The sequence below is a fragment of the Podarcis muralis genome, chromosome 4, assembly GCF_964188315.1.
Source record: "Podarcis muralis chromosome 4, rPodMur119.hap1.1, whole genome shotgun sequence".
NCBI classification, from domain to species: Eukaryota; Metazoa; Chordata; class Lepidosauria; order Squamata; family Lacertidae; genus Podarcis; species Podarcis muralis.
This window is the reverse complement of record NC_135658.1, coordinates 66,825,339-66,851,372: the sequence shown is the minus strand read 5'-3', so window position 1 is coordinate 66,851,372 and position 26,034 is coordinate 66,825,339. Positions and strand designations below refer to the sequence as shown.

Sequence of the window (26,034 nt, the reverse complement as noted above, 5' to 3'; positions counted from 1 at the left end):
GGAGAATAAACAAATAATAATCACAAATAAGGTAAACATTTTCTGCTGTAATCAGAGCTGTAGGTGTGGTACAACAACTGCATTCAGCATCTTTGGAGTGCCGGAGGGAGTGCTAGCTTGGTGTGGCTGTAGTCTTAGGGCTACACAATTATGCTTTAATGGATGGATTATACCTGCTGAAGACTGCAAATCAGAGAAACTAGACATTTATTGTGGTAAGGGATATGGCTTCAACAAGCTGCTCAGCTCTTAACTCCCTCTCCATGAACAATTTGCATAAAGTAGTAAAAGTGAATTACACAGTGGAATAATTTGTTCTCGTCTCACAATCTAGACTTTGTTTTTACAAAACACCCACACCTTTGACTTTGGAGGTAAATATATACCACTGGGAAACATTTAAAAGTCAACTTCGAGCCCTGCAGTTCTTAAAAAACAAAACAAAACTCTAAACTTCTAAAAAGAGTTATTTTGGCAGGCTACTTACCCATCAGTGTTCGAAACTCCCATTGTTCTCGGCACATTAGTGACAGGGAAATTCATTAGCGTGAGCAGTTTCTGAGCTCTGGGAGCCTAAGATTTCAGATTAAAACTGCAGAGTGGAAGGAAAGGAGGACCTTTTTCTGCCTCCACACTTCCAGCTACTCTCTGAAGACTGGAGAAGAGAATATTAGGGGGGTGGGCAGGGAAAGGACTAGAGCATGTGGGAAATGAACATAGTATCTTAGCTGCGGTTCATTTGTTTTCAGTTTCGTATTGTTATAAAAAGCGTGCCTAGACATTCCGTTGTTGCAACCATAACCTAGCTATAAGGTGCCATTTAGCTCCTATCTTTCATATCTCAGTTCCTAACACTGCTACCCATGAACTTTCAGTTGATAATGTTCATTTCCAAAGGCCAGAAAACAACCAGGAATAATAATCTGTCAATAAATTTGTTTTGAATGGAAAGGTTATCATCTAGACACTGATTTTCTTAAGCAATTGAGATAAACCTAAATGTAACTGAGGAGATAAATTGTTGATGCTTTTAAACAAGTCTCTAAAATTTATGTCTCCTGTGAATTACAACAGAGCTGGGGTAGCCAACACAGTGCCCTTCGGATGTTGCTGGACTACAACTCCCATCATCCCTGCCCACTGGCCATGTTGGCTGAGGCTAATGGGAGTCCTTACAATATCTGGAAGGCACCACAATGGCTACCCCTGCAATAGAGTACCACAATACTAATTCTGAAATGATGGGAAAACGGATAAACACCTTTTATAGAATATTGTTATAGGCCTGCAAGAATACATGGTGGCCTGAGGAATGATGATACGACCTGAAAGATGATACCTTTGTTTAAAAACTGAAATGACTTTTGTTAAAGGTAAATAAGTAGATATTTGGTGCGTCTGTGAGGGATGAGATTGTAAAAATGAAAAACAAAAAACCCCAGCTGTATATGAACTATTGTTTATAACTGATTTGCAAGTAAGTAAAGAAAAAAACACAAAAGAAAAAGAAAAACGCCTTATAAACTAAGATGTGCTACAGAATAAAGTTTTGTTTCTATAAATTGTGTTCTAATACTTCCACTGACTGGATGTCTATGTTTTTAAACATGGACAACTGGTTAAACAAACAAACAAACAAAACTCCCGAAAAACACAAAGTACTTTTTCTTAGAAAAAAATGTTGTATATTGTCATGATATGCTTGCTGTTAAAAAAATCCTCTACTGCATTACAAGTGCTATATTTAACTGTCAAGAAAAAGATTAAAATTATTAACCGTAAAAGGAAACGAATTATTTCCGCAAGTTTCTGAACAGACAGACGTAGCAATGGAGTAAAAATGAACATTTATTACAACTCAACTGGTGTGATACTAAGACAGTGTCCACACAGCTTATGTCACAGTCACAACAAAGCTTCCAACCAAGCACATACAAGGCAACATTGTAAACCTTAAACATGGTTTGAATACACATTAAAAAAATTGCTTTCGACTTTTTAAAATGTCAAGTAATTCGATCACTTCAACATCACAGAGGGCCACTCTAATGTCTCTTGAAACTCATTCCAGATTTTCTGTGAGTGAAATGTAGAACAGGGTTCCTGGGTATCTTATGCAAACATGATATTTTCATAACTTCTCCTTTGTGATTATGGCATGAAGCCATGATCTTTCAAATGCCTGGCACAGCTTATAAAGTATTTGGATGCTTTGGAACACAGTAATCACAGCAAATAGACCCACAGGAGGGGAACTTGATAGTCATATTATTGGAAAGGCGTGCAGTAACACACACAAACACAATGTGCAGGAAGTCACACTGCTTTCAACAGCAGGTGTTCTGTACTGGGGTTCTGCACTATGTGAAGTGTAGGACATGCAGGGAAATGCAAGACAGAGTAAAACAGAGTTTGACTTTGTGAAGTTCATGTTGCCTGGTCCTATGCATGTTTATATGCTAGTAAACCCTGCTTTGTTCAATAGGACTTAATGTTTTATTCTGTTTTTAATCTGTTGGGAGCTGCCCAGAGTGGTTGGGGAAACCCAGCCGGACAGGCAGGGTATAAATAATAAATTATTATTGTTGTTGTTTTATTATTATTATTACTTACTGCCAAATAAAGTGTGCATAGCTTTGCAGCCTTTTGAAAAACTAGCTGAGGTAAGGTATGCCAATGTGTAATGTTTGCTTCTAGTGTGTTCAGATTTGAACACACTAGAAGTGTTCAAAGATAGGGAGTAAACCTATCCTTGCGAAGTAGAATGAAAAATGAAAAACAATGATTAACCCACAGATTGTCAGCTTATCAAAATAGCTACTTGAGTTCTGGTTTAAGTATAGTTGATATACTTGGAGAAAGGTAGACAGATGTGTTGTAACGTTCTCTTCTTACATTTTTCCCTTTGATATTATGTCAACTATCTCAATGACTTCTGGCTTAATACTGCTTTACACTTTTGAAAGGATTACATGTGCAATCAAGAAAGCATTTGAGCTAGTAAAAAATAAGTTTTTTTAACAGAAAATTCCATGTAGCCTCAGTTGGTTTCCCTTTGTACATTAACTCAGTTTTCTGACTGAATTTCACACTGTACAATTTCATTCTGATACAAGTTCTGTTTACAACCCTGTTGCTAGAAAGAAAACAACATCTCGCAACAGATCTTGGACTTGCAGATCTCAATAGAATTCTTTGGTATTATGAACAGCTGCAAAACAGTTGTTTCTCCCCAATCTAACAACCTAAACTGAGTATAACAAATGCTGACTTTATAGTAAAAGTCTTTGGTTACACAAAACCAAATTAACACATTTCGACTGGTTGCCATATGGAATTGTTTCTTTTCAGTGTATGACATAATGTACAGTACTTGATACATTATGTATGGCATTTTACAAAATATATTTACTAAAATTGCCATTTATGACTCATCAATGCTTGTAAATTACTGTGGCTTAAATCACTGTAATATCCCTTTTCTTCCAGAAAAATGTTTTTAAATCTTTCATTCCCTTGTTTTTAAATTTTACAGTAAATGGATTTTTTCTTGTAGGCCTAAAAGATGTAGCTCAGCAGAACAGTAATATTGACAAATAGCATCATAACACCATTAGCTAACAATAAATGAAGGCAGTGAACATTTAGTTATGCGGAAACATCACACAAGACATCAGCAAAGAAGGAAGTTTATGTCAGTCCAATTTCTTCGAGTACACTACGAGGGGTTTCCGCTTCCTGTGGAGGGAAAATTAGAGAATGAACAGATTTTGTGCTCTTGTCAAACCATATGTGCTATGTTAATAGGGAATTGATGAAATTCAGGATATGCACCAAGCAGTCGCTAGTTATGCAGAACACTCTCAATGTTTAAGCATTTTATAATAGTATTCATCACACACACCCATCCCTTTTCTTTTGTCATCAAACAGAGGAAGCAAATTATTTTCTGTTTTCAGAGCAGAGATAGGGGATATTGCTATTAAAATTCCCACTCCCAACCACCCCAGCTGGAATGGCCAGTGGTCAGGAATGATGGGAGCTGTAATCCAACAACAAGTGGAGGACCACAGATTCCCCATCCTATTTGACATAAAAGAATGCTATGAGACCACTAAAACTTTTTAGAATCAACATTTCTAGGTTTAAAAAGTTAGATTTCTATACTTTATATGTGAAGTTTGTATGGGACTTCTTGAAGTGATTTGACAGCAACTGTACTATTAGCTGAACATCAGATGTTTCTAAGACTACCTTAAGAAAAGCATACCATGTTTGTTTTTCCTGTTAAAAGCATAACTTGTAATTTTTGTATAAACACAGAGAGTTTACACTTACTTTAGCATCCTAAACAAGGCACAGCACCAAAAAGAGAGAGTCAGAGTTAGGCAACAATTTTCAGAAAAGGCAGCATTGAAAATGTGAAAGAATATAGTTAAAGATGCATTTTGAATTTCTGGATGTTCAACTAAAGGAACTGAAATGGGCCATGAGTCATACCTGATTAAAGACAAACACATTAAAAAGAATTTCTACTTCATGATTTTAAAACTGGAAATTTTGAAAAGGCTATTGTCAGGGGACTGAAACCATAAGAAACTTACCTTTATTATTCATTTACACATCATAGAATGAACAATGCTTCTAAATATTCATGGATATAAGGATAAAAGAGCTGGACTATCACAACTGGTGCGGGATGTTCCTAGAACCTCTAGATTAGCACAGATGGTACATACAATCACCAGCATGATCACTTGCCACCATTCTGCATTGATAGAAAGACATGCTAGTGTATGGAACTGAAGGGCAGCATATGAGATAGCACTGCAGTTAAGTTTTAGCCTAATCTGCTCTGTGTAAAGAAGGTGCTTCCTGACAAATAGATCCATTGGCAGTGAATGGCAATGGATCCCATTTGTGAGGCAGACTACAGCTCCTTGCCACACAAGAACTACTTGGGAATGGGCACGTTCCATCAGAAGCTGCAGATCAAGTAGATAGTATTTTTCTTCTTCCTTTCACTGATTTGTGAGGTAGGTTAGCGCCACTGTATGCCATGTGAAGCACAGGCTGGACTTCCATGCTAGTTGGAGCTATCCACAGAAATGTTCACATTCTCCTATCGGGACAGGACCTAAAGGAAGTAGTGCTTATGGACTCTAAACTCTGGGCAATATGCACATACTATCAGACTATTGTTGTGTGTATTTTCATATACTGGGTAAAAAATTAAAAGTTAATTTGCACTTTAATTAACAACGTTTTATGAGTAAATGAAGCAAGCACACCCTCAACTAGTTAACATCCCAGATGCAATCTGGGAGCATTTAAACTACATAGTAGCTCTGAATATCAATCAAACAAATGTTAACAGCTGTTTGAAAATGTGTAACTGAGTAATGCTTGAGAATCAATTTAAATAATGCTAATGCATTGAAGTTTGAATCATTTATCAAACGTGTTTTCACATATTTTATGCCTGTAGATTAGAATTACCAAAGGCCAACTGCACAAACATGAAATATATCATAGCAAAGAGATGGAGGAAAAAAGAAACCATTCACGTCAAGAGTGCATGCAATACTTTATTATAGACATGCCATGAAAACTAATTCACAGAAATTTACAAGCATGCAGCCGTATAAAGCTATAACATAACACAGCACCTCATTAGCACTCCATGCACAGCACTTTAAAGATTCAGGCATGAGGAGAATGCAAGCAGCATTTACCATATACATTCACAGAAGCAATACAACAAAAACAGGAAAGTTTTGTAATGGGAAAACATCCTAAGATTTGATACTAATACATCCCAGACTGTTGTAGATTCAGAATGTTAAACCCCCTTACTTGTGAACTATAACTGACATTTTTGTTCAAGTAAAACATGTATATCTGGAATTTTCTATTACTTATAGTTCATTTGGCTAATCCTGCCTCTTTCCTATTTTTGCAATCACTATTTTATAGCAGCCTCCTGAGCAATGTAAACAGAATTAGTCTACCACTGCTCACACTTGGAATGTTCACATTTCTGAATAGAAATTGCAGAGTGGCTCAGAATATCTATGGATGTTTCTGTACGATTACCTGCAAGCACAGATTCTGCCTGCTGCGGCAATGTTTGGGTCAGCTCCATTAGTGCACTGAAGTATAGTCATATAAACCATTTTTTTCTATGGCCTATGAAGTTTTTCTCATTATCTATTAAACGGACATTTAACGGGTCCAACAATAATTCACTGTCAATGGATTTCTGTAATATATGCACAAATACCAATTCATACTTAGTTTGAAAAATACAGTCACCATAGTGTTTGCGTATTTAAACTGCAATGTTGGGCTCAACGTATTCCAGCTTGAATACTACATGCTATGACAAGCGCTACTGGTAAGATTTAACATGGAAGTTATGGCATGCTGACAAGACACATGAAAAGAAAAAACACAGACATCACAAATGGTAAGAAAAGAAAATATACAACAGCAAAACAAATGTGATAAACTAATTTGTTCAAGATGACTGGATTCGTCCAGCTGAGGATAAGTATTCTGCCATGAGTAAATCGGCTCTATCACGTCTCTGTATGCATGGTGAATGAAGTCATTTAGTATACTGGGACATTAAAGTATTCATGACGTGGCTACAAAAGAAATGTGCACATTCTTTATAAATAGTACAAAAGTTTGCATGCATACAATAATGCAAATGGTTTTTTATTTACCACTACTTTTAATGCTATTACACTATTTCTACACCAATCTTCTCAATCACATGCATTATTAAACAACATGCTATTCAGGGTTTGAAAAGCACATCACTGTAGTATGTTTAACAAACTATATGCAGTTAGACATCAATGAATCATTTGTTTAAAAAATGTTGCTCTGTGTGTGTGTGTGCATGCGTGCTTCCATATTTCACAACAAGCTTGTGGTGACTCGTCTGTACCATGCATGGCTACAGTCAAACATTATTTGTTTGAATATGATTACATTTAAGTAGAGAAGGCAGAACTTTGTCTGCGTACTGCTGAATAGAATTGTCATTTTTCCTTTTTATTGGAGGCACAGAAAGAGGTGTGGAAATTAAAGTACGCAAATTGTTCAGTTTCTGATAATGCATCTAACTACATCAAATTCTATCCCCGCTCCACCCGATGTGTTTTTCAGCATGGCAATTTGCAAGCAAGGGATTGTTAGAATATCCCCCCATCAGCAAAAAAATAAAATGTAGTCTTGCAAATTATCTCTAAGCACAATGACCACATTCTGTCTAATCCATTTTTAAAACCACTTGTATTAACATTCCAAGCCAGCTAACCGTTAATCCAACTACTCAGATGGAGACTTGGCTTTTGGGATTTCCTGCCAACCAAGGCTAATTTAACAGGATCTTAAATTCTCTCACACTTCTAAGAGCTTCTGTACAATCAGACTATTCATATAACTGTTTCAGGACCAGTTCTAAGAAAACTAATCCAAAGACCCTTCTGAGAATTCTCATTTAAATAGGAATGCCCAAATTCTCATGCACAAGAATAGCCTGTGGACATTCCCATAGCACTGTGTTTATGTATGAAAAATATGGGCTTTCCAGAAAATGTTAAACTGGAAAGTCTCCCCCCCCCCAAAAAAAATTATTCTGCTCTAATATCAACTGGGATCCATGTTAGTCTTATATTTAGTTAACATTTAATATCTTAATGAGAAGAAAATGAACTTTCTCAGCTAATGTGCAGTGCTCCTGTTCAGATAAGATTTCCAGCCACTCCATTCCAGTTTCCCTCCAGTTTTCAATCTCCGTCCCCCTGCAACACTGTCTGTATTCTATGCTTACTAAACATGTTCTGTTCTCGTTAGATCATTTTTGCACACAACTCATGATGCTGCATATGATTGCAAAGAAACAATAGTTAACTTCTCAGGCAACAGAGCAAGAGCTACATCAGCTTTAACCTTGACTAGCATTCCCTCCTACAGTGTCTTTGAACTAAGTTCTTAAAAATACAAAAATAACTAGTCAATAACCTAGACTCAGTGTTCTCATCCGCATCAGATTTTGCTCCTTCTGTTTCACTTTGCTCCATGTGAGCATGCATTGTGTAGCATTTCTAAAGGAGTTTGCTGCATTCAGAATATTATATAAGGAAGAACGAAGTTTTACCAGAAGGGTGTGGAGGTCTGGTTTGATTTACTAATGTTGAGCTTTTGTATATTTTTTCTTTTAAATTCAACTTGCACAGAAGCACTTAAGCAAACCACTCTTGAGTAGGACAATGGCAAAGATAGCTAAACACCAGTAAGTTGATTTGTTATTATTTAACAAAACACTTTATTTTTTACATTTTCCAACCTCAGACAGGTAGTGAAAAATGAACTTGTTCAAAACATTACAAAAGTAATTAAAACATTAGGTCAGGGCAGGCACACTGAGTTAAGAAGCTGTTAGCTTCTCGATGACAATATTCTGCACTGCAGCCTAGCCACATATTTTTTGCAGCTCAGGTCCTAAGCAAATTTCTATCACATTGTAGGTAATGTTGACACGAAAGTGTCTCTTCTCTCATAAAGTTTGGAACTTTGCAACCAAGTGGAATAGAGAAGGGAAGACTTACTATTTGAGCCATGGTGTACCCTCCATAAGTAGAGCTGAAGATATGTACCAGCATGACTAGATGGAAAATTACTCCACAATCACACTCAAACCAGGGAAAGAATCCACAGAACAGATGAATGTATTGTAACTTTGAACAATTTCATCTTTTGTTCAGTCTATTCAAGGGGAGAGTGGCCCGCAGCAATCATTCTATATAATCGCTGTGGCACACATAAATGGCGAGACAACCGAATCCTAGAGTATGGAGCATCTTATATCTTTAGGAAGGGCTATAGCTCAGAAATCAGGTTCAATCCCTGTCATCTCTGTGTAGGGCCCAATAGATAATCCTGTTGAAAAATCCAGAGTACCACTGCCAGTCAGTGTAGTCAGCTTCCTAACTGTCTGATTCAAAATAAGGCAACTTCCTATGTTCTTGTTTCTTCACCTGTGGCGTGGGATCTAGCAACAGCTGCTATCTACATTAGGGGTCCACACCAGCTATCAAGCAGATCAGCAACAACTCTAGGGCATCCAATTCATTATTGGCTGTGGCCAGGTGCGTTTCTGTTCAGCTTAATCTTATGTGCCAGCTACAGCCATTCCTGGAGTCTGCAGATCTGGTCAGGTGATGTAATACCTTAGTTACACCATGCCTGGATTGCTGCAATGTACTGTAAATGGGGCTACCTTTGAAAACTGTCTCAAAACTATCAGTTGTCAAGAATGTGGCAGATTACTGGGGGCCATATGACTTTCCTATTAAACACAGGAAAATGCAGACAATTGGTCTTTCTAACTTAGTATTGTCTACACTCACTGGCAGCAGCTCCCCAGGGTTTCAAACAGGGGTCATTCTAAACACTTCGTGGAGATGCCAGGGATTGAACCTGGATCTCCTGCATACAAAGCAGATGCTCTATCACAAAACTATGGTCCATTCACCACGACTGTTCAGGTTTCCAATTCATTTCCAGGCTCAATTCAAAGAGCTAGTGATAACCTTTAAAAGTCATTCAGTTTAGGACAGGGTTTTCTGAAGGACTCCCTTCTGTAAATGCCTGCACATGACTGAGTCTTCAATGGATCACTCTTGTGTGTCCCAACAACTTTGAAAGGATGCCTGGGAACAGAGACAAGATCTTCTCAGTGCCCGTGCTCAAGCTCTAGAATTCCCTCCCAAGGAAGGGTCATCTTGCCTCCTCTTTAATGGCCTTCTGCAGAGTTATTTAAAACTTTTAAAAGAAGGCTTCTGAGTCATTGATATTTCTATGCTCATTTACTGACTTAATTTGCTAAAAGGTATATTGAGTAAACTGCTTTTAACAGCTGCTTGGAATTAAACAAAGAAGGGGAGAACCATGTATGTCACACTGAGCTCCTTCGGGGAAAAGGCAAGATATAAATGCAACAGAAATAAAATAAAACAAAACAGAAGTTTTTTCATGGGTCTTTGATTATTATTTAAATATAGATCATTTATTCACCCTGATTTGTACTGTCCTAAGCTTACTGGGGAAAGGCAGGATTAATAAGTATGTTAAGTTTTAACTTGTTTTACATGTAATTCCATTACTCTATTGAAAGAAATTCAGCTTTTTTAAAAAAACCTGGAAGATGTAATTAACTTTTTTCTTTAAAAATGATACCAGGCTTTTAAACTACAGTGGTACCTCTCGATGTGAACGGGATCCATTCCGGAGCCCTGTTCACATCTTGAAGCAAATGTAACACGCGTCTGCAGGTAGCGTTTCCGCGCGTGATGTCATTTTGAACGTCTGCACATGTGCAAGCGGCGAAACCCAGAAGTAACGCGTTCCGTTACTTCTGGGTCGCCGCGGAGCACAACCCGAAAACGCTCAACCTGAAGCATATTCATCCCAAGGTATGATAGTACTTCTGCTACTCTGTATATAATTTGGAAAGCTCTGGAAAGTTTTCAGTTTATCCATTTGAATGTTCACTGGGATTTCTTTAAAATACACTTACCTTTTTGTGTAACATATTCCTCTAAAATACTCAACAAAAATGTTGCAATGCACTATAGATGTAAATTAGGCTTGTCCTATGAAATTGACTAGTAAAGCATAAATAAATAGTTCTGCAGCAAGGCCTATGGTAATTTCATGGCCCTTCCAGGTAATGTTTCAATGCATAATTAGGCCCTACCTAGCAAAAAACTTTGTGAACCTTCCAACTTCTATTAACACCTAAAGATTAACAACACCAGAACAAAACCACACACCACACACTTCAAACTGATGCTGTTAGTATGAAAGGAAAATAAGACAAGAGCACCCAAAGCATATTTCAATACTGTCATGCAAGTGTTGCACAAGGTTAAGTTCATCACTGTCCACTTTTCTGTCCCTCCTTTTACTTATCAGGCAAGAGTTCCATTACACGTGCAAAACTCTGCAAAGCACCCATGTAAACCATGCCACCAAAACGGTAAATTTGGTAGTTACCAATCGTATGGATGGGATCAAAACGCTAAGGCTTTAGACTGCTCTTAATCATAAGATATCCTCAGACAAACCTCCCCAGTCTTCATTCTGGTTCTACAAACAAAATCAAGCACAATTGAAAATTTGGCAAGTCTGAAGTTTAAACATTTTTTAAAAAAAATGTAGCAGAACTATCTGAAAAAATATCCACTATTACACACACTTGTACATATGAGGCTCTCAGGTAAACGGCTTCTTTGCATTGCTTAAAAAGTCAGTGTTGTCAAGGACAAGGCTAATGAAAATGTGACAAAGACAACAACTCCAATGAACTCCACATAAAAAACATGAGAACTCAACACAACAAGATGTTTCTTTTTCAACAGCTAATCAAGCTCCAGGTTGGGGAAGTTATTCTGAACACAATGAGAGCATTTGTTAAGAGTCAAGCTATATTTGATGGTAGACGATACTTCCTACTTGTCAGCTCCATTCCCATATAAAATGGAGGTGGGACTCAGGTCTTGCAGCAAGAACACTGCACCCTTAACCTCCTCCTGTGCCTTATTTCCTCTCAGTTCATTTTGCCAACCATTTTTTTCCATTCCTGATCCACTTCTGGTACTGGAGCTAGAAATAGGGAAGTGTCTGAAGCAACTGAATACAGGGAGGTGAGGTACATGAGAAAGTCAGTTAGTCGGTCAGTCTCCCATGGACGCCATTTATTGTTAAGGACCCTCAACGTTATATGACAGTGGGGTAGACACATAAATTATAGTTCCCACCATGTCTGATTTGGTCCCCAAATAGATCACATTAATTCAGATCTCCTCCTTAGTAACAGCTTTGAAAACTCTTAGCAAGATGTAACTGGACTATTGGATTTATTTTTAATGGGTTTTTAAAAGACAGTATCTCAGAGAATGCTAGCCTCTTTGAAGTTTTCTTCTGAAGAGTACAACATAAAACCTAAAAAGCTGAAGTTAAGCCTTTCTTAAAGTTAGCATTTAATTTTCAATAGTGGAGTTATGCCATTCCCAAACTATTTAGTAGTATGTAAGATACATTAATTCCCTCATTCTGCAAAGGACTACGATGTAAGACATCGATGAAGAGACAATAGAGAACAAGGGACAGTTCTCATTCAATATTCCTGCCTCTACCGAATACTTTAAAGACTACTTCTGTGCTGAGGTCAAAGTACCAAACATTTAAATAGGGTGATGACAGTTATCTAATTCAAAGCACAAGCTCTGTAAGGGTGATTAAACAGCTTTATTACACAGAAAGGTGCTTGCTTTATAACTTATGCAAGCAGTTCAGAAACACACATCTCTCAGAGGCAAAGCATAGGTACTGATTCTTTCAGTGCTAAGTATTACAAAAAACCAATAACTAAGGTGTGCAATGTGTTTGTCATTTCCCTATGTCACTCCAATATTACAAGAAGTTAGAAATCATGTAGAAGGGACAGAATGATTATGTGCATATAGGCACACAGTACACAATTCCTTCTTTAACCATGGCATCCCCTCACTTCTCCATGTGATCTTCGTCCTCCCATGTAAACTTTAAAGCCTTGCATTCCTCTGGCAGCTCTAGACAGAGCTACAGGACTGCTGCCATACCTATAAGTCGGGCCAAGTACGTAACATGGAGAACACTTTAGATGTAAACACTGTCCCAAGTCCTCTCCATATCTTCAGCAAGCTGACTGCAAGTTTGAAATCATATGGAAATACTCTGAACAACAAAACAAAAGTTATCACTGCAAGAATCTTGACTGCCTTGTATTTAGGAGCTGAACTAATGTTTGGCAGCTGGCACAGATCTGAGTCACTACCAGTACCTGGGCCATAACAGGGAATGTGGGGCTTAACACATCTATTGCTCACTGCTTTTCGCCATAATAAATGTGTCTGCAAATCTTGGGGAGATAAGCATATGAAGTGTGGTTGAGGGCAAGCATCTTGCAATTGAAGAGTGAAGCATTTCTTCCCATTTTTCCCCACTCCATATCACACTGCCTCCCATGGCTTTTCAGCTCTGATTATCTTTGTTCTCAAGTTCCCACTTTATTCTGGATTAGGCATCTCTTGGTCTTAAAATCTTTTCTTCTTGTGCCACATCCAGGGTGATTTAAATGGGTTGCATGGAGCTCAGTTCTGCAATCACTTAAGTATTTCTTTCACCAGAACTTAAGCTTAAGTAGTAGATGCATTCTTGTGAGATCTTCTTTGTTATCTGCAAGTGAACATGCTCATTGTCCACTCACAGAACATGAAATAAAGAACTTTGAAGCAATGATGCACTAATTTAACAAATCACAGTTCTAGTGAACAGAGTACTTAATTTCCAAAAATAATGGAAGTGTACTACTAATGTAACCCTCACCATGCTTGATAATAAAGTGCTTGATAATAAAGTAATTCTAAAATACACAATTGAATAAGAGCATTTGCAATCTGTCCTGGAAGGACTGATTGTCCTTCTTTTGTCCTTGTGCTTTAGCTTGTCAAATGGATTTTTTAAAATCCTTCAGTGTTAGGGTATGAAGGAAGTATTATGGTATTAGCTACAAAGGCAGGAAAAATGACTCTTCCTTGTCTAGCTTTTGTACAGGGAGTCCCAAGTGAAAAGCTACTTATTATGTTTACATTTGTTTTATCAAACAGATTGTTACATACATATAAGGCAGCACTGATTCCAACCAAAGCAAAGGAACGGAATGGAATGACACACACATCACCCATTACAAATAGGTTAACTTCCAAAAAGACACTAACCAATGTAAAGGAAACACAAAATTCCACACAATTTTAAAATGTTGTTTTTGTAACTTTATGTAAACACAAAGTCCAACATAGGCACTGCAGTAACAAATTCTGAAAAGATAAAGTACATAACTAACACACTATTGAAAAGATAAACTATCAATTATACAAACCCTGAAAGTCTATGTGAATTAAATTATGATGGGAAAGAGTAAAACTGATAAGGGGAAAATATTATTTTATTTCCTTTTGACATTTAGATGTCACACATTCAACAACTTCCGTTGGGCAGCTATACCTCCCTTGCAATTTCTTAAACAAGATTTGTTCTGGCAAAACTCTGATTTTTAAGGGGATTTGTATGGAAGAGAAATCTATGGATTTTGTTCTGCAATTTAATATTGGACTTTTTTTCTTGAAGAGATTCTAAAAGGAACTGCATTTTATATGTTTTTACTATGGTTCATTAGCCACCTCAGGCACTTTTAATCGAAAAGCAGGTTAGAATTACTCTGTAAAACAGACGTGCAAAATTTTGTTCACAACAGCTAGTGTGCCACTGCACTCTGTCAAGCAAAACAAATGGCCAATCTTGCTCCCAAACTTGGGAGCTATAGCGCTAGCTGCAAATTATTCTAACAGCTGTGTAATGATCCCGTCCCTTCTCAAAGCTGAGGGTTGTTTTGCCACTATGACAATGTTTTGCCCTGGGGGCCATAGTTCACCAAGCTTCTCACCATACTTTCCTGCTGAGAAAACCTCCTTGGTTGCTTCAATCCCAATAGCAACTTGATTTGGAGTAGTCAAACCAGTGAATTACCCACAATTCTGTCCTGCAGGGAAGCATAGCGAGTCACTGGAGCACATGGCTAAGAAAAGTCGTGGCAACCACTATTTTTGGCTTGCATAGCAAGGACAGCCATAAAATTACGTGAACAGAGTATGCCAATATTTTGTACTAGTACTATGGGGCCAGATAAATTCTGGACTGTAATGCCAGCCAGATAATAGAGCCAAACTAGACATGACATTTGCCACATGGTTTGTCTTTGTATCATTACTTTTTCTTTAACATATAGCCAGCACTTTGAAGAATCCTTAGAGGAGACCATGGCATGCAGTAGTTCACAGAGTGGATAGACTCAACAAAAATACATTACCAAGAGGAGGAGGAGGAGGTACACACACCCCTGACTCGCCCTTTTTCTTTCTCTTTTACCCTGGCCACAGAGGCATTGCTATGTCTGACTTGCAGCCCCATAGCACTCGGAGAGCTGCCCTGCCAGACCCTTCAGTGAGCCAGTGTGGTGTAGTGGTTAAGAGTGGTGGACTCGTAATCTGGTGAACCGGGTTCGATTCCCCACTCCTCCACATGCAGCTGCTGGGTGACCTTGGGCTAGTTACACTTCTTTGAAGTCTCTCAGCCCCACTCACCTCACAGTGTGTTTGTTGTGGGGGAGGAAGGGAAAGGAGAAAGTTAGCTGCTTTGAGACTCCTTCGGGTAGTGATAAAGCGGGATATCAAATCCAAACTCTTCTTCTTATGGGGTCCACTTTTCTGCTTGCCTTTCTTCCTGGCAGCAGCCCTCAACTCTCTCCCCAGAACCCCATGAGGTATGTATAGCTATGTGCGTACAAGCGGCTGTCACCTGTCTAATCTTTCTGTTCTCATTTCCTCTGTTTTATAATACTTAAAAATCTGTTAGGGGAGGGAAATCCTCCTCCCTTCAACTTCCTTCCACTCCAACCTCTGTAAAATCATATTTATGAAACAAACCTGTTAATTTCCTATCAGCCTACAAAGCACTGTGCACTATTAAGATCAAAGCAAACTAAACCAATAGTAACAATGAAGTAAGATCATACAACTATAGCAAATAGATCTCTCTGCAGCCTTGTCCTTTGTGTGTTTACTCAGAAACAACACTATGCAAGACTTGCTCTCAAAAGTGTGCATAGTGTTGCAGCTGTAAAAAAAAAATTCTTCCTCCACCCCTTTAATTCATATTCTTTCCTCCCTAATCTCCAATATCACATTTTCTTCCTGTGGATAGGTTAAAAGAGAAAAATAATTTCAGCTGTGTTTGAGGTTGCAAGCCTAACCATGTATATTCAGGAGTAAATTCTACTTAATTCAGCAGGGTTTACCCCCAGGTAAGGATTAAGTTTGGAGGTTTAGTGACCAAAGCCCACCCATCTACTCATTGCCGTTTTCTGCCTTCCTCTGCCATCTCCTATCATCCGTATTTGTACAAGCTTGACTTGCTGCATCCAACACCTTGGCTCATAGGCACTTCAGCAATGCAGACTGTTGCCCCTATGGCCAACTTTGCAGACATGCACTGCACACATGCACTTTAAACAAGCATGAGCAGGTTACACCTCATGTAAGGAATAAAGAATCAAACATATTAAGAAAATGGAAAAATATATACTGAAAGACACTGTATGCAATCGCAACAGTCTTGATGGCTGTTGTATTAATCACAGTATTCTATTTGCCACCTGCTCCTTCTGCAACTTTTTCTAAAGCTTCTTATATAATATGAACAAGCCAGAGTATTTGTGGGAATTCAGAATCACTACACTGTCAACATCCGTATGAAAACTTCTACTCAGTTGAGCCTTCTCCTTAGTATACCAGTATTTTAAAGGCAGTGAATTTTTAATGAAGAATGCTTTTAAACAAGTAGTCCCAGTGTATATATTCTAAAGTGGCAAAACCCAAGAAGTTAATATATATTTGGATGGGATGGCCACTTAATTACCAGGATAAATTTATGGTTTATTATTTTAAAAGTCTCACGAATGAGTGGATACAGGAGGACTGAAAGATGGGACTTCAACAAAACACATATCAAAGCAAAGCAAATACACATCTCAAAACACCACCCATGTTTGCAATACAAAGCCACAAAAGTTCACATTTGCATAACTGTACAAGCACGCAGGCTCAATCCATGTTCCTTTATGTAGAAACAGACTTGCTGTATTTATAACATGGCTCTGAACCATCATTCAAAACATCTGTAGTGCCAGTTCTATGTTATCACCTCAAGATTTAGGAATTTTATGTAGCCTAACAAAAAATGAGTTGTTCCAACTACTATGTTGAAACCCTAATTCTAAATCAGTGCACTAAAGGCAACAGAGTTCGCTAATATTTATGCAGCTGCTATCTGTATACCAATGAGCTAGGTAAAGGGAAATGGGGTGGGAACAACAAGGCCAGAAGCAGGACCCTTACTATTGAATTAATTCTTATGTCTTTCAAAGATTTATGGCTTTGACATATTTCATATTTTGATATATGCTATGCTTTGTTATATTGATTATTCTGATGCTGTGTTAATTGAATTGTTTTCTGTTAGTCTCTTCGGGCTTCTCTCAGGAAGTAAAAATGGGATGTAATACAGGAAATGCATTTTGTTAGCAGCTGAGGTGCAAAGTTTCAACCCAAAAGTCTACTTTATTTGCTACGGTTCTAAGACTAGTGTTATAACTATTTTCTAAATGCACAGTGTACATCTACTTAAGTTAGCTATGGCACTGTTACTTGTTTTTAAAACAGTTAATGTTAACTATACCTTAGCGTCTCAAAGAAGAGAGTCTAGCTTCTGGATTTCAGCAATGAAAGAGGCATACATGCATCAGGTATGACAAAAATTAGTTATAATCATTCAGTTAATTGAATAAAAAGAAACGGATATAAATTAATTGAATAAAAACAACAGAAATGCCTAGACAAGAAGACAAACACATGGAGACAGTAGCTGCATGTCTAGCAACACATACAACACCAAACACATTATGAAAGGAAACCTTAAAAAAATAAAGCAGTATTACTGTTCTTTATAGGTTATATACTGAATATAGTGATGCTAGCTAACAGAATAAGAAGTGGGTAAAGCAATATTGTACAGAAGACTATTAAGGAGAAGCTACATGCTAGACATGCTGAAAAGCTTTTTCAACAACTTCTGGAGAAATAAGATGCTTTTCTTAGAAAAGAGTAAAGCATGCTGGTGGAGCTTTGGCAAAAAAACAAATTTCTTACCTCTTGTAATAGATCTGCTTGTTCAATGGCTTTAAGAACATTTTTCTTTGAGGTCTCCTGTACTTCCCCTCCCAAAAGAAATTCATCCAAAATAAAATAAGCCTTCTCAAAATTGAAGATGATATCAAGTTCACATACCTAGAAAACATAGGAAAAAACATGTTGAGATTTATTCCCTTCTTTAAGGTGCCAAGTTAAGATCCTGTGGTTTTTAAAGAAACACACATTGTCATGATCTTCTGTGTGATCACTAAAGGCCAAGTCATGGATTTGGTAAGGAACAAACTTTTGAGAAAATATTAATACTGATTTAAATAGTAACATTAAAATATAAGGAACAGGCATTTAAATTAGTGTATCATTTGAGCTCATCAACTAGGCCTCATATATATACCACATAGTTCTCTGAATTATGTAATAGCATTTGTAACAGCAGCAGCACACTACTGAATATCTTCAAAGAAGATTCAGTGAAGTTGCTGATGGAAGAAATACTAGTTTCTTGGTTGTTACATACAGTATTGGTATTTGACATGCAATATCTGACAAATTCTTTACTTTCAGACTTCATTAACAGTTCCCAGTAAGGAAACAGACCTATATAATGTAATGCAATAGATAACTTTTTTATTCTCATTCACAGTAATAATGCATACATGCTGTAATATAAAATCAAAATACCAAATTTATTATTCTTTTACAGCACTTTTCAGAGTGCAGAATACTATTAAAATTCCCCAAAAGTACTGTGAGGGTGAAAACTAATGTCACATAAGCAAACTTCCACAGTGAAGCTTCCTCTTCTTTTCCTTCTCCCTGCAACATGCCCACCCCACTCCCAGGGCAAATCTATTGTTAATCTAGATCTGGTAAACCTCATGAGTAAATTTTGAGGGCTGCAGGGAGAGGAGAGGAAGAGAAAGCCCTCTTCAGAAATCTGTTCCACTCATGTACAGACAACACAGGGTGTTATTTCTTATGTGTATTAAAACATTTTTTTATTTTCTTCAGGAAAAATAAGTCATCTTAATTTGTGTATTACATAAATAAAAAACTTCATTACAGAAATTTATAATATAGGATGAGACCCAGTGGAGCTTGAGTGAGCATCTACTTAGTCAGTGAGGCTTCTGCTTTCTCTTCTCCCCCTATGTATCCCCCAAATCTGTTCTGGAGGTTGGGAAGAAATTCTGGAGTAGATATTGGGAATGTGTGGCAGAAGAGAGAAAATGGTGAGAAGAGAAACCCAAATCCCATTACACAAGTAGATTTCCACTGCCCAAGCAGGCAGACATCCTTGGATGTCACCTACAGAGACCAGAAAAACCAATTAATAACTTACACTTCCAAAGTATTTATCAAGCAATTCCACATAACGGTGAATTATTTCCAGGGTTATTAGCTCATTATCCTGATCTTCAATGGCACAGCAAAAGTAGAGACTTGCATATCTGAAAGAAACAGGTTACTCTAATTATGAAACACTGCCAGATTATTGTTTTAAGAATTATACATATCCATTACATATTTCACAGAAATTAACAGTGCCAACTTCCTCAGAGTAATGCATTAACTTTCAAAATTAACCTGAATTCACGAACTTTACAAACTGGCTTGAAAATAGCTTTATTATGGCTTTTTCCAAGTACCTCATTGTAGTTGCCAGTTTGTGGACAAGTTTCATATTTGAGTGTGTTATCAACAGTTATTCAATCAATAGCTATGGGAAAGAATAATTATAATAGCAGTTATCGTTTTTATGAAAACAAACTTTCAAGATGGCTGTGGAAGTGCTACCCCCAGCAATCTTTTCCATCTGAAGGGCCACATACCAGTAGTGAGTGGGGTGTAGAATGAGATACTTAACTTTGTACAGTAAGCTATATTCTGCCAAATAAAAGCAAGAGGCTTCTAAATACACACACACACACACACACCCCTTTTATCCTCCACCCAGGCAAGGAAGGTGCATTAATACATTTTAAGAACACATTACAGCCAGGCAAATCACTTTAGGCGGATGCAGAGTGAAGGGTGTGGCCTGAATGGAGATAGAGGCCTGAAGGGTGTTGGAAGTGCTACAGCAGTTTGTAATTTAAGGGTAACCTTTGCTATCCATAAGTCAACCAGCCAGTAAGGGTAGAGGAGTTGCTTAGTAACCAGTAAAGGTAAAATGGTGTTTCCTGAAGCAACATGTGCCTATTTATACATTGCTTTTGTTCATTTTCCTCAGCACAGTGTTATCAGGATTTCTTTTATTTCTGCCTACATTGCCATTATTTAAGTGACTTTGCTAAGAGAGGGGCCCCTAAGGTTCCCCACCCTACTCTAGAACACAATCATCAACCTAGGTACTTTTATGTGGGCCTCTTTCATGGGAGGTTTGGAGAGTGACAACACAAGATCAAGCCTTTTCAATGATGGCTTCCCACTTGTTGAATGCTCTCTCCAGGGAGGCATGCCTGGAACAACCTTTATCTGTTTTTATCTGCCAGGCAAAGATTTTTCTCTTTGTCCCTTAATTTGAAGTGTGGCATTGTGGCTTGTTTCAGTGGGATGCGATCAGTAAGTCCTCATTTGTATTATCAGTTTAACAGTGTTTTATTTTTATTGCATTTTCTCAGCTGTAGATTTTTTTATTGCATTTTCTCAGCTGTAGAAAATTGGCAAATAAAATAAATAAATAAATAGATTGGTAAGTAGTTTTGCAGGGCATGACATTCCCAACTGTGAGAGATTTATGAATGCACTGAAGCACAGGTAGTACTTGATCTGTTTACCTATTCAAACAAAGATTGAAATAATTTCACTACTGTAGTAGCAAGAACAATTTTCCTTCACAGCATTAAGCAGACAGTACAACATTCCATAGCTCTTAAATTTACAGTTGAACAGGCGAGAAGAATAAGACAGTGTAATTGTGCAACCTTTCTATATTTGAGCAAAATCAAGTCCTAGCTTATATAAAATGATGTAACATTTTAACATTCAAGTACATTAAATAGCCTTTAAAACATAGTTTTCAAATATGTATGCCTCATTTAATGAAAAATCTGAGTGCATAACTATTTTATTAAGTGTAAAATTATCTCATTTTTACAACACAGAAAAAGTACTGCAGACATGAATAATTCCTACAATGCTATTGAATTATATTGGAGGAAAGTTGAATATGTTTTTCACACATAAGAGAAGAAATCCTTATTTCTACTATTCAATATATATTTTGTTGGATAGAACTTGTAAGTGTAAGGATGGAAAACCACCTTTTGTAGACAATCTTCAGGTCCCTCCACTCCAGAAAACTGCACATTTTCGGTTTACGGGCCAAGACTGTTTGAACAAGTTCTCTTGTGATTTTCTTCTTTTCTTTGTCAGATAATGGGACATACCATTTCTGAAGTCTCAGCTTCCCTTGGCGACTAAAAAGCAACATAAACTGCATCTGTTGAGTTAAATAAAACACAGTTTCATGTCAATCCTTCAGTCCCATTGCATAGTGTGTGCTATACATTTGAGAAAGCTTTTGAACATTAAGATCACCAGCATTTTTCTTTCCAATTAAGCTCTAAAAGCAGCCTGTGGGAAAGGACATCAAGGACTTGAAGGTATCTCAAAAGATAGACAGTGGCTCGTATTTTTAAATAATTATTTTGAAAAATCTGGATAAGATAAACACAGTAGTGAGTTTTATCTAGAAATCATCTAAATTGTATACAACTGTATACAAGTGAAGTTTAAATGCAAAACATATTCACAGTAGTTAATCATAATATACTAACATCTTCCCATTGAAGACAAATGTAGCATAATGCCCTAGGTTAAAATTGTTGCTGTTTTGATAAACGTTTCTAGAACTCATTGCACAGCAATAGAAATTCTCAACTCTGAAAAGCTATAAATTTCATATTAAACAGATCTCTAGTAGCAAGATCCTTGTTATCTGGGTCAGTATTCTTCAACTCTGGGTTCCCAGACATTGTTGGATTTCAACTCCCACCATCCCCAGCCATTTTAGGGCTTAGGCAATGGTCAGGGATGATGGAAGTTGTAGTCCTATAACTTCTGGGGACCAAAGACCACTGATCTAGTTATGCTGTTGCAGATGCACAATATACTTTATTAAAACCCAGCCCACTCTTCTACACTGACACTGCGACTGTACCCAAAAGGTATGACATAAAATAACCATGCTGAAAATATAATGCTGTTGGTCAGACTAGCCTAAGCCTTTTTCCTATATCTATATCTATGTCTACTTCTTTCTGCAAGCAAGCTATACAGAAATTGTAAACAAATTTTACACTTAACTTGAAAGACATCATCCTGCAAACATTTATGCAAGCATTACACATAATCCACCATACAGATTGTGGAAGGTTTACTTATGTGAGTAAATTTAGGTAATAGATAAATGTGTATTGTTTTGTGGTTCATTATGGCCAGGCTTCCAATATTTATTTTTAAAAAGCAAAGAAAAGAACTTATAATGCAACAAAACAACCCGGGAGAAACAGCTAAAAACAAGCAAAATATACTAAAGAACCAACTTATAAACTTTAAAATGCCTTGATAACTGTGCCTGAACGATATGTGGTGGGGAGGCAGGTCAAGGAGGAAGTGATGGCATCCACACTAAATGGTATTAAAATATCTTTAAAGTGGTATTAAGTATTCTTCCTATATCTTTCATGGATGCATTGAAGAGAGAGGTGCAACTTCTCATCCTGACACTACAATTGTTGTTGTTATTAAATTTTGTACACTGCCCTGCCTACATTTGTAGATCTCAATTTGACAATTTACATGTGCCAAAATGATCCCTTCTATCTAGCTACTAAAGGTATAGAAATCCTGTCTTCCATATAATCTAGTCAGACCAGAAAAAGCAGGAACATTGATGCTTCAAACATGAGATGTGATTCACATATTGCAAGCCATACTTGAAGATAGGTCTTTGTTTTCAGAAGGTGGAAAATACTGAAGAAAATTATGTAGCATCACCCTATATTTTGAGTTCAACAAAGTGCATCTGGGATGAACAGCTCTTATCACCAACTATACATATTGTGGTCAAGTAAATTTGTACTAAAGAATATCCACACACACCAAATATGCATGCAGTTCTTTCTTAAGATCAAGTGAACTTCAGAGTTGAAATCTTTTTGAAGGAACTACCTAGACCTTTTTGGCCACACACAAATATAAAGGTTGCCCCTCTTACAAGTAGCTGCAGCCATGACAGGTCCATTCCTACTTAGGGTATTATCTTCAAAATGGAGTCAGAACATGAAAATACCAAGTTCATGAGGTGTGTAGCTATAAGCCAAAGATTTTGACTAAGCCTTGCTTGCAGAAGTTGTTTTTCTGTAAGCTCTCCTCACTATGTAGAAGGCCTCAGTGAAAGTTACAAGAGAGTTACTTTGAACTTTAAAGGCATTCATCTCTTTAAAAATACAAGTTAAAAAGCAATTTGTATTCTGGAGCCAGAGCAGTCTGGACAGTTAAATACGGAAATTTAGTACCACACAAACCACACATTTCTCAATCTGAATATAATGATGTATCTCTCACTTTATCACATGAGATACAGGAAGAGGAGCAAGGAACAAACAAAAGGAAGTCCTCCCAGAGAACTTCAGAGCAATATAGATTTGTTCTATTTTACAAATACCAGAACATTAGGCATAATCTAATCTGATCTATGAAGTGTCATTAAACGGGTTATTTGTATGGAGAATCAAACTGCAATAATACCATAGGGGAAAAAAGCTTACCTTATTTATAATACATTTCTAGTGGCTAATCTCCTTAGTGGAGAGCAGCTCACCTGCAATCCCCAATATTTGTCCAGAAGGCTAAAGCACTCATGCTCAAAGAATGATCTCTCTCCCTCCTTCTCCCAGGGTCTCTCAGCATACATATGCAAGACCACACTAAGGACCAACACCATTCTGCTTTTAGGCTTTAAGCGCTTGGAATTCGCATGTAAGCATGTGCTGGGAAGGGATGGAGGGGAGAGGGGAGCCACCTTTGTTCATCCAGAATGCGTGTGGATTACATCCCCCTCCTCAAAAAAGAGAGAGAGAAATAGCTGAAGCGCATGTTAGGAGCTGGTTACCCCACTCATACATCCACTTCCTTCCAGTATCCCATTTATGAGGAATCGCGCACGGGTCCAACTACAACCACGGCCACCAGAAGCAAAATCCACAATAAAATGCTACAAGAAGTGAAGGGTCTTTTTTCCCAGGGGGTGTTGTTGTGTTTGTGTTTGTTGAAGGCAGGCAGCCTGCCAAGCCAGCGTGGCATCAGGGGCCACGAGAAGGACCGAGGGCAGCGCCAAGGGGCCAGGCAGGAGACTCTTGATCTCAGCGAGGTCGTGGGTTCGAGCCCCGCGTTGGGCAAACGAGTCGTGCATTGCATGGGGTCGGACTAGATGACCCTCGCGTTCCCTTCCGACTCCTATGATCTCCTTCAGAATAGGGCCTATTCTGCACCGACGGGTCACGAACAGCTCGACCGACGCATCTACCCCGCCAAATCCTCGAGGAAAAATACTCATTTTTTTGTGAGCACGTAGAGCCCGCGCGGCTTGTATACAAATGCACGCGCTGTGTATTCCTGTACCTGGGCGCACATTTTTATATATGCACACGACGGCGGCGGAGAACAAGAGGCAGCGGGAGAGTCTTTACAGCCGGTCTTTACAGCCTCCCCGCCTTCCACCCGTCGGCGTATTAAAAAAAAGGGGGGCTCCGTGAGGAGACGCCTCTGACCGTTATAAGGAGGCACAGGGGCGCGCGCGCGCGCGAGGCCAGGCTCGCCGCATCACTTACCGTTAGTCAGGAGCGTTCGAAGCGCGCGCACCGGTGTCTCTGCGTGAGTGTGTGCGTGTGTGTGTGGAGGGTGTCTGCTCAGCGCTCTCTCAAACTACGCAGGGAGCAACCGCCGCCACGCTCCCCACCAGAGCGAGGGAAGGGAGGGGCTCCTCACGGCGAGCAGGCCGTGCCAACTGTGGCGGGGCCAGGAGGCGGGGCCAGGAGCTCGTCGCAGGGGGCGGGCGGGCGGCCCCACTTCTTCTCTTCAGCCACCAAACTTCATTCGCCCCCTCGCAGCGGACACCAGGGTGTACCCAAGGGGCGGGGTGTGCGTGGGAGCGCGGCGGGGCGGGGTTGGTGAAAGGAGGAGGAAGGATTTCCCGGGCAGCCAATCCCTGAGGCCGAGACGCACGACAGAAGGTTGGGGAGCGGGTAGTAACCGGTGCGCAGGCAACAGCCATCCGGACACGGCGGGTTGTGACAGGAGCGAGGCGGACCAATCAGAAAGCCGGGTGGACGCAACGTTGTGTTTCCCCCGCCTTTCCTCGCATCTCGCCAATCAAAAGCACAAGGGGAAAGAAGATTAGCCAATCAGACGGGGACGCGGACGCCCTCATCTTGCCCACCCAGGCACACAAGGCGGTATATGAAGCCTCGACAGAATTGCACCGAGTGCACATGCGCAGGGTCGTTCACACACACACACCCCACTTCACACCGGTAATTGTGCTCCAGCTTGTCATCGTTAAGCTACGTCTTCTCTCTGTAACTCTCCCTCTAGTCTTCCACACACACAAACACACCCTTTTGCATTGCTTCTAGCTGCTTAGTTGGGTATGTTGCTATTAAGCTTCTTAGAAAGCTGGTAACGTGTGAGTAGACTGTAGGAACATAGGAAGCTGCTTTGCACTGAGTCAGACCACAGCATCGTCTGCATCAACGGGCAGGCTTAGTCCCGCAACAGAGTAATATGCAAGCCTAAAAGCGGACACGGAAGCATTTTCATTTCTGCAACGGCTGCAGTCCAGAACTCATTCACTTGGAGAAAAGTCCCACTCCACTCAGAAGGATTTGCTGCTGGTGTTAGCACTATCTATGCCAGGATATTCCAGTTAGCCAATTAGTGCTTCACTTTCAGGTTTTCTCTATTTTGTGTTATATGTGAACTATCAGAATTTTCTCAAGTTCTAAAGGTTCTTCTGCCCAGGATTCAAATGTTGCTTGTAACAATACAGTAATGCAGTACTGAGTGTAGCCTTTTCTTCACCACCAGTCACTTTGCACAACTCTCGAGCCTCGCTAGTAAACGCAAGGAAGTGCACTACCTTACT

The 26,034-nt window shown here is 38.8% G+C and overlaps 1 protein-coding gene across 7 annotated transcripts; it reads right to left on the bottom strand.

The window, feature by feature from the left end:
• Positions 1-1,830: 1,830 nt before the first annotated feature.
• AP1S2 (adaptor related protein complex 1 subunit sigma 2) lies at positions 1,831-25,026 on the bottom strand. 7 transcript variants are annotated; one of them, XM_028727624.2, is made up of 6 exons: positions 24,513-24,661; positions 21,149-21,327; positions 19,225-19,333; positions 17,883-18,020; positions 17,413-17,442; positions 1,831-3,738 (listed from the first exon to the last, which is right to left on the bottom strand). In XM_028727624.2, exons 1-5 carry the CDS (start codon positions 24,522-24,524, stop codon positions 17,422-17,424), a joined length of 459 nt encoding a protein of 152 aa, XP_028583457.1. In that variant the 5' UTR covers positions 24,525-24,661; the 3' UTR covers positions 1,831-3,738; positions 17,413-17,421. The 7 variants fall into 7 exon arrangements, with proteins under 7 accessions (XP_028583457.1, XP_028583452.2, XP_077783616.1 ...); XM_028727619.2 differs by lacking the exon at positions 17,413-17,442 and adding an exon at positions 11,074-11,166; XM_028727623.2 differs by lacking the exon at positions 1,831-3,738 and adding an exon at positions 5,569-6,650.
• Between the last annotated feature and the right edge of the window lie 1,008 nt (positions 25,027-26,034).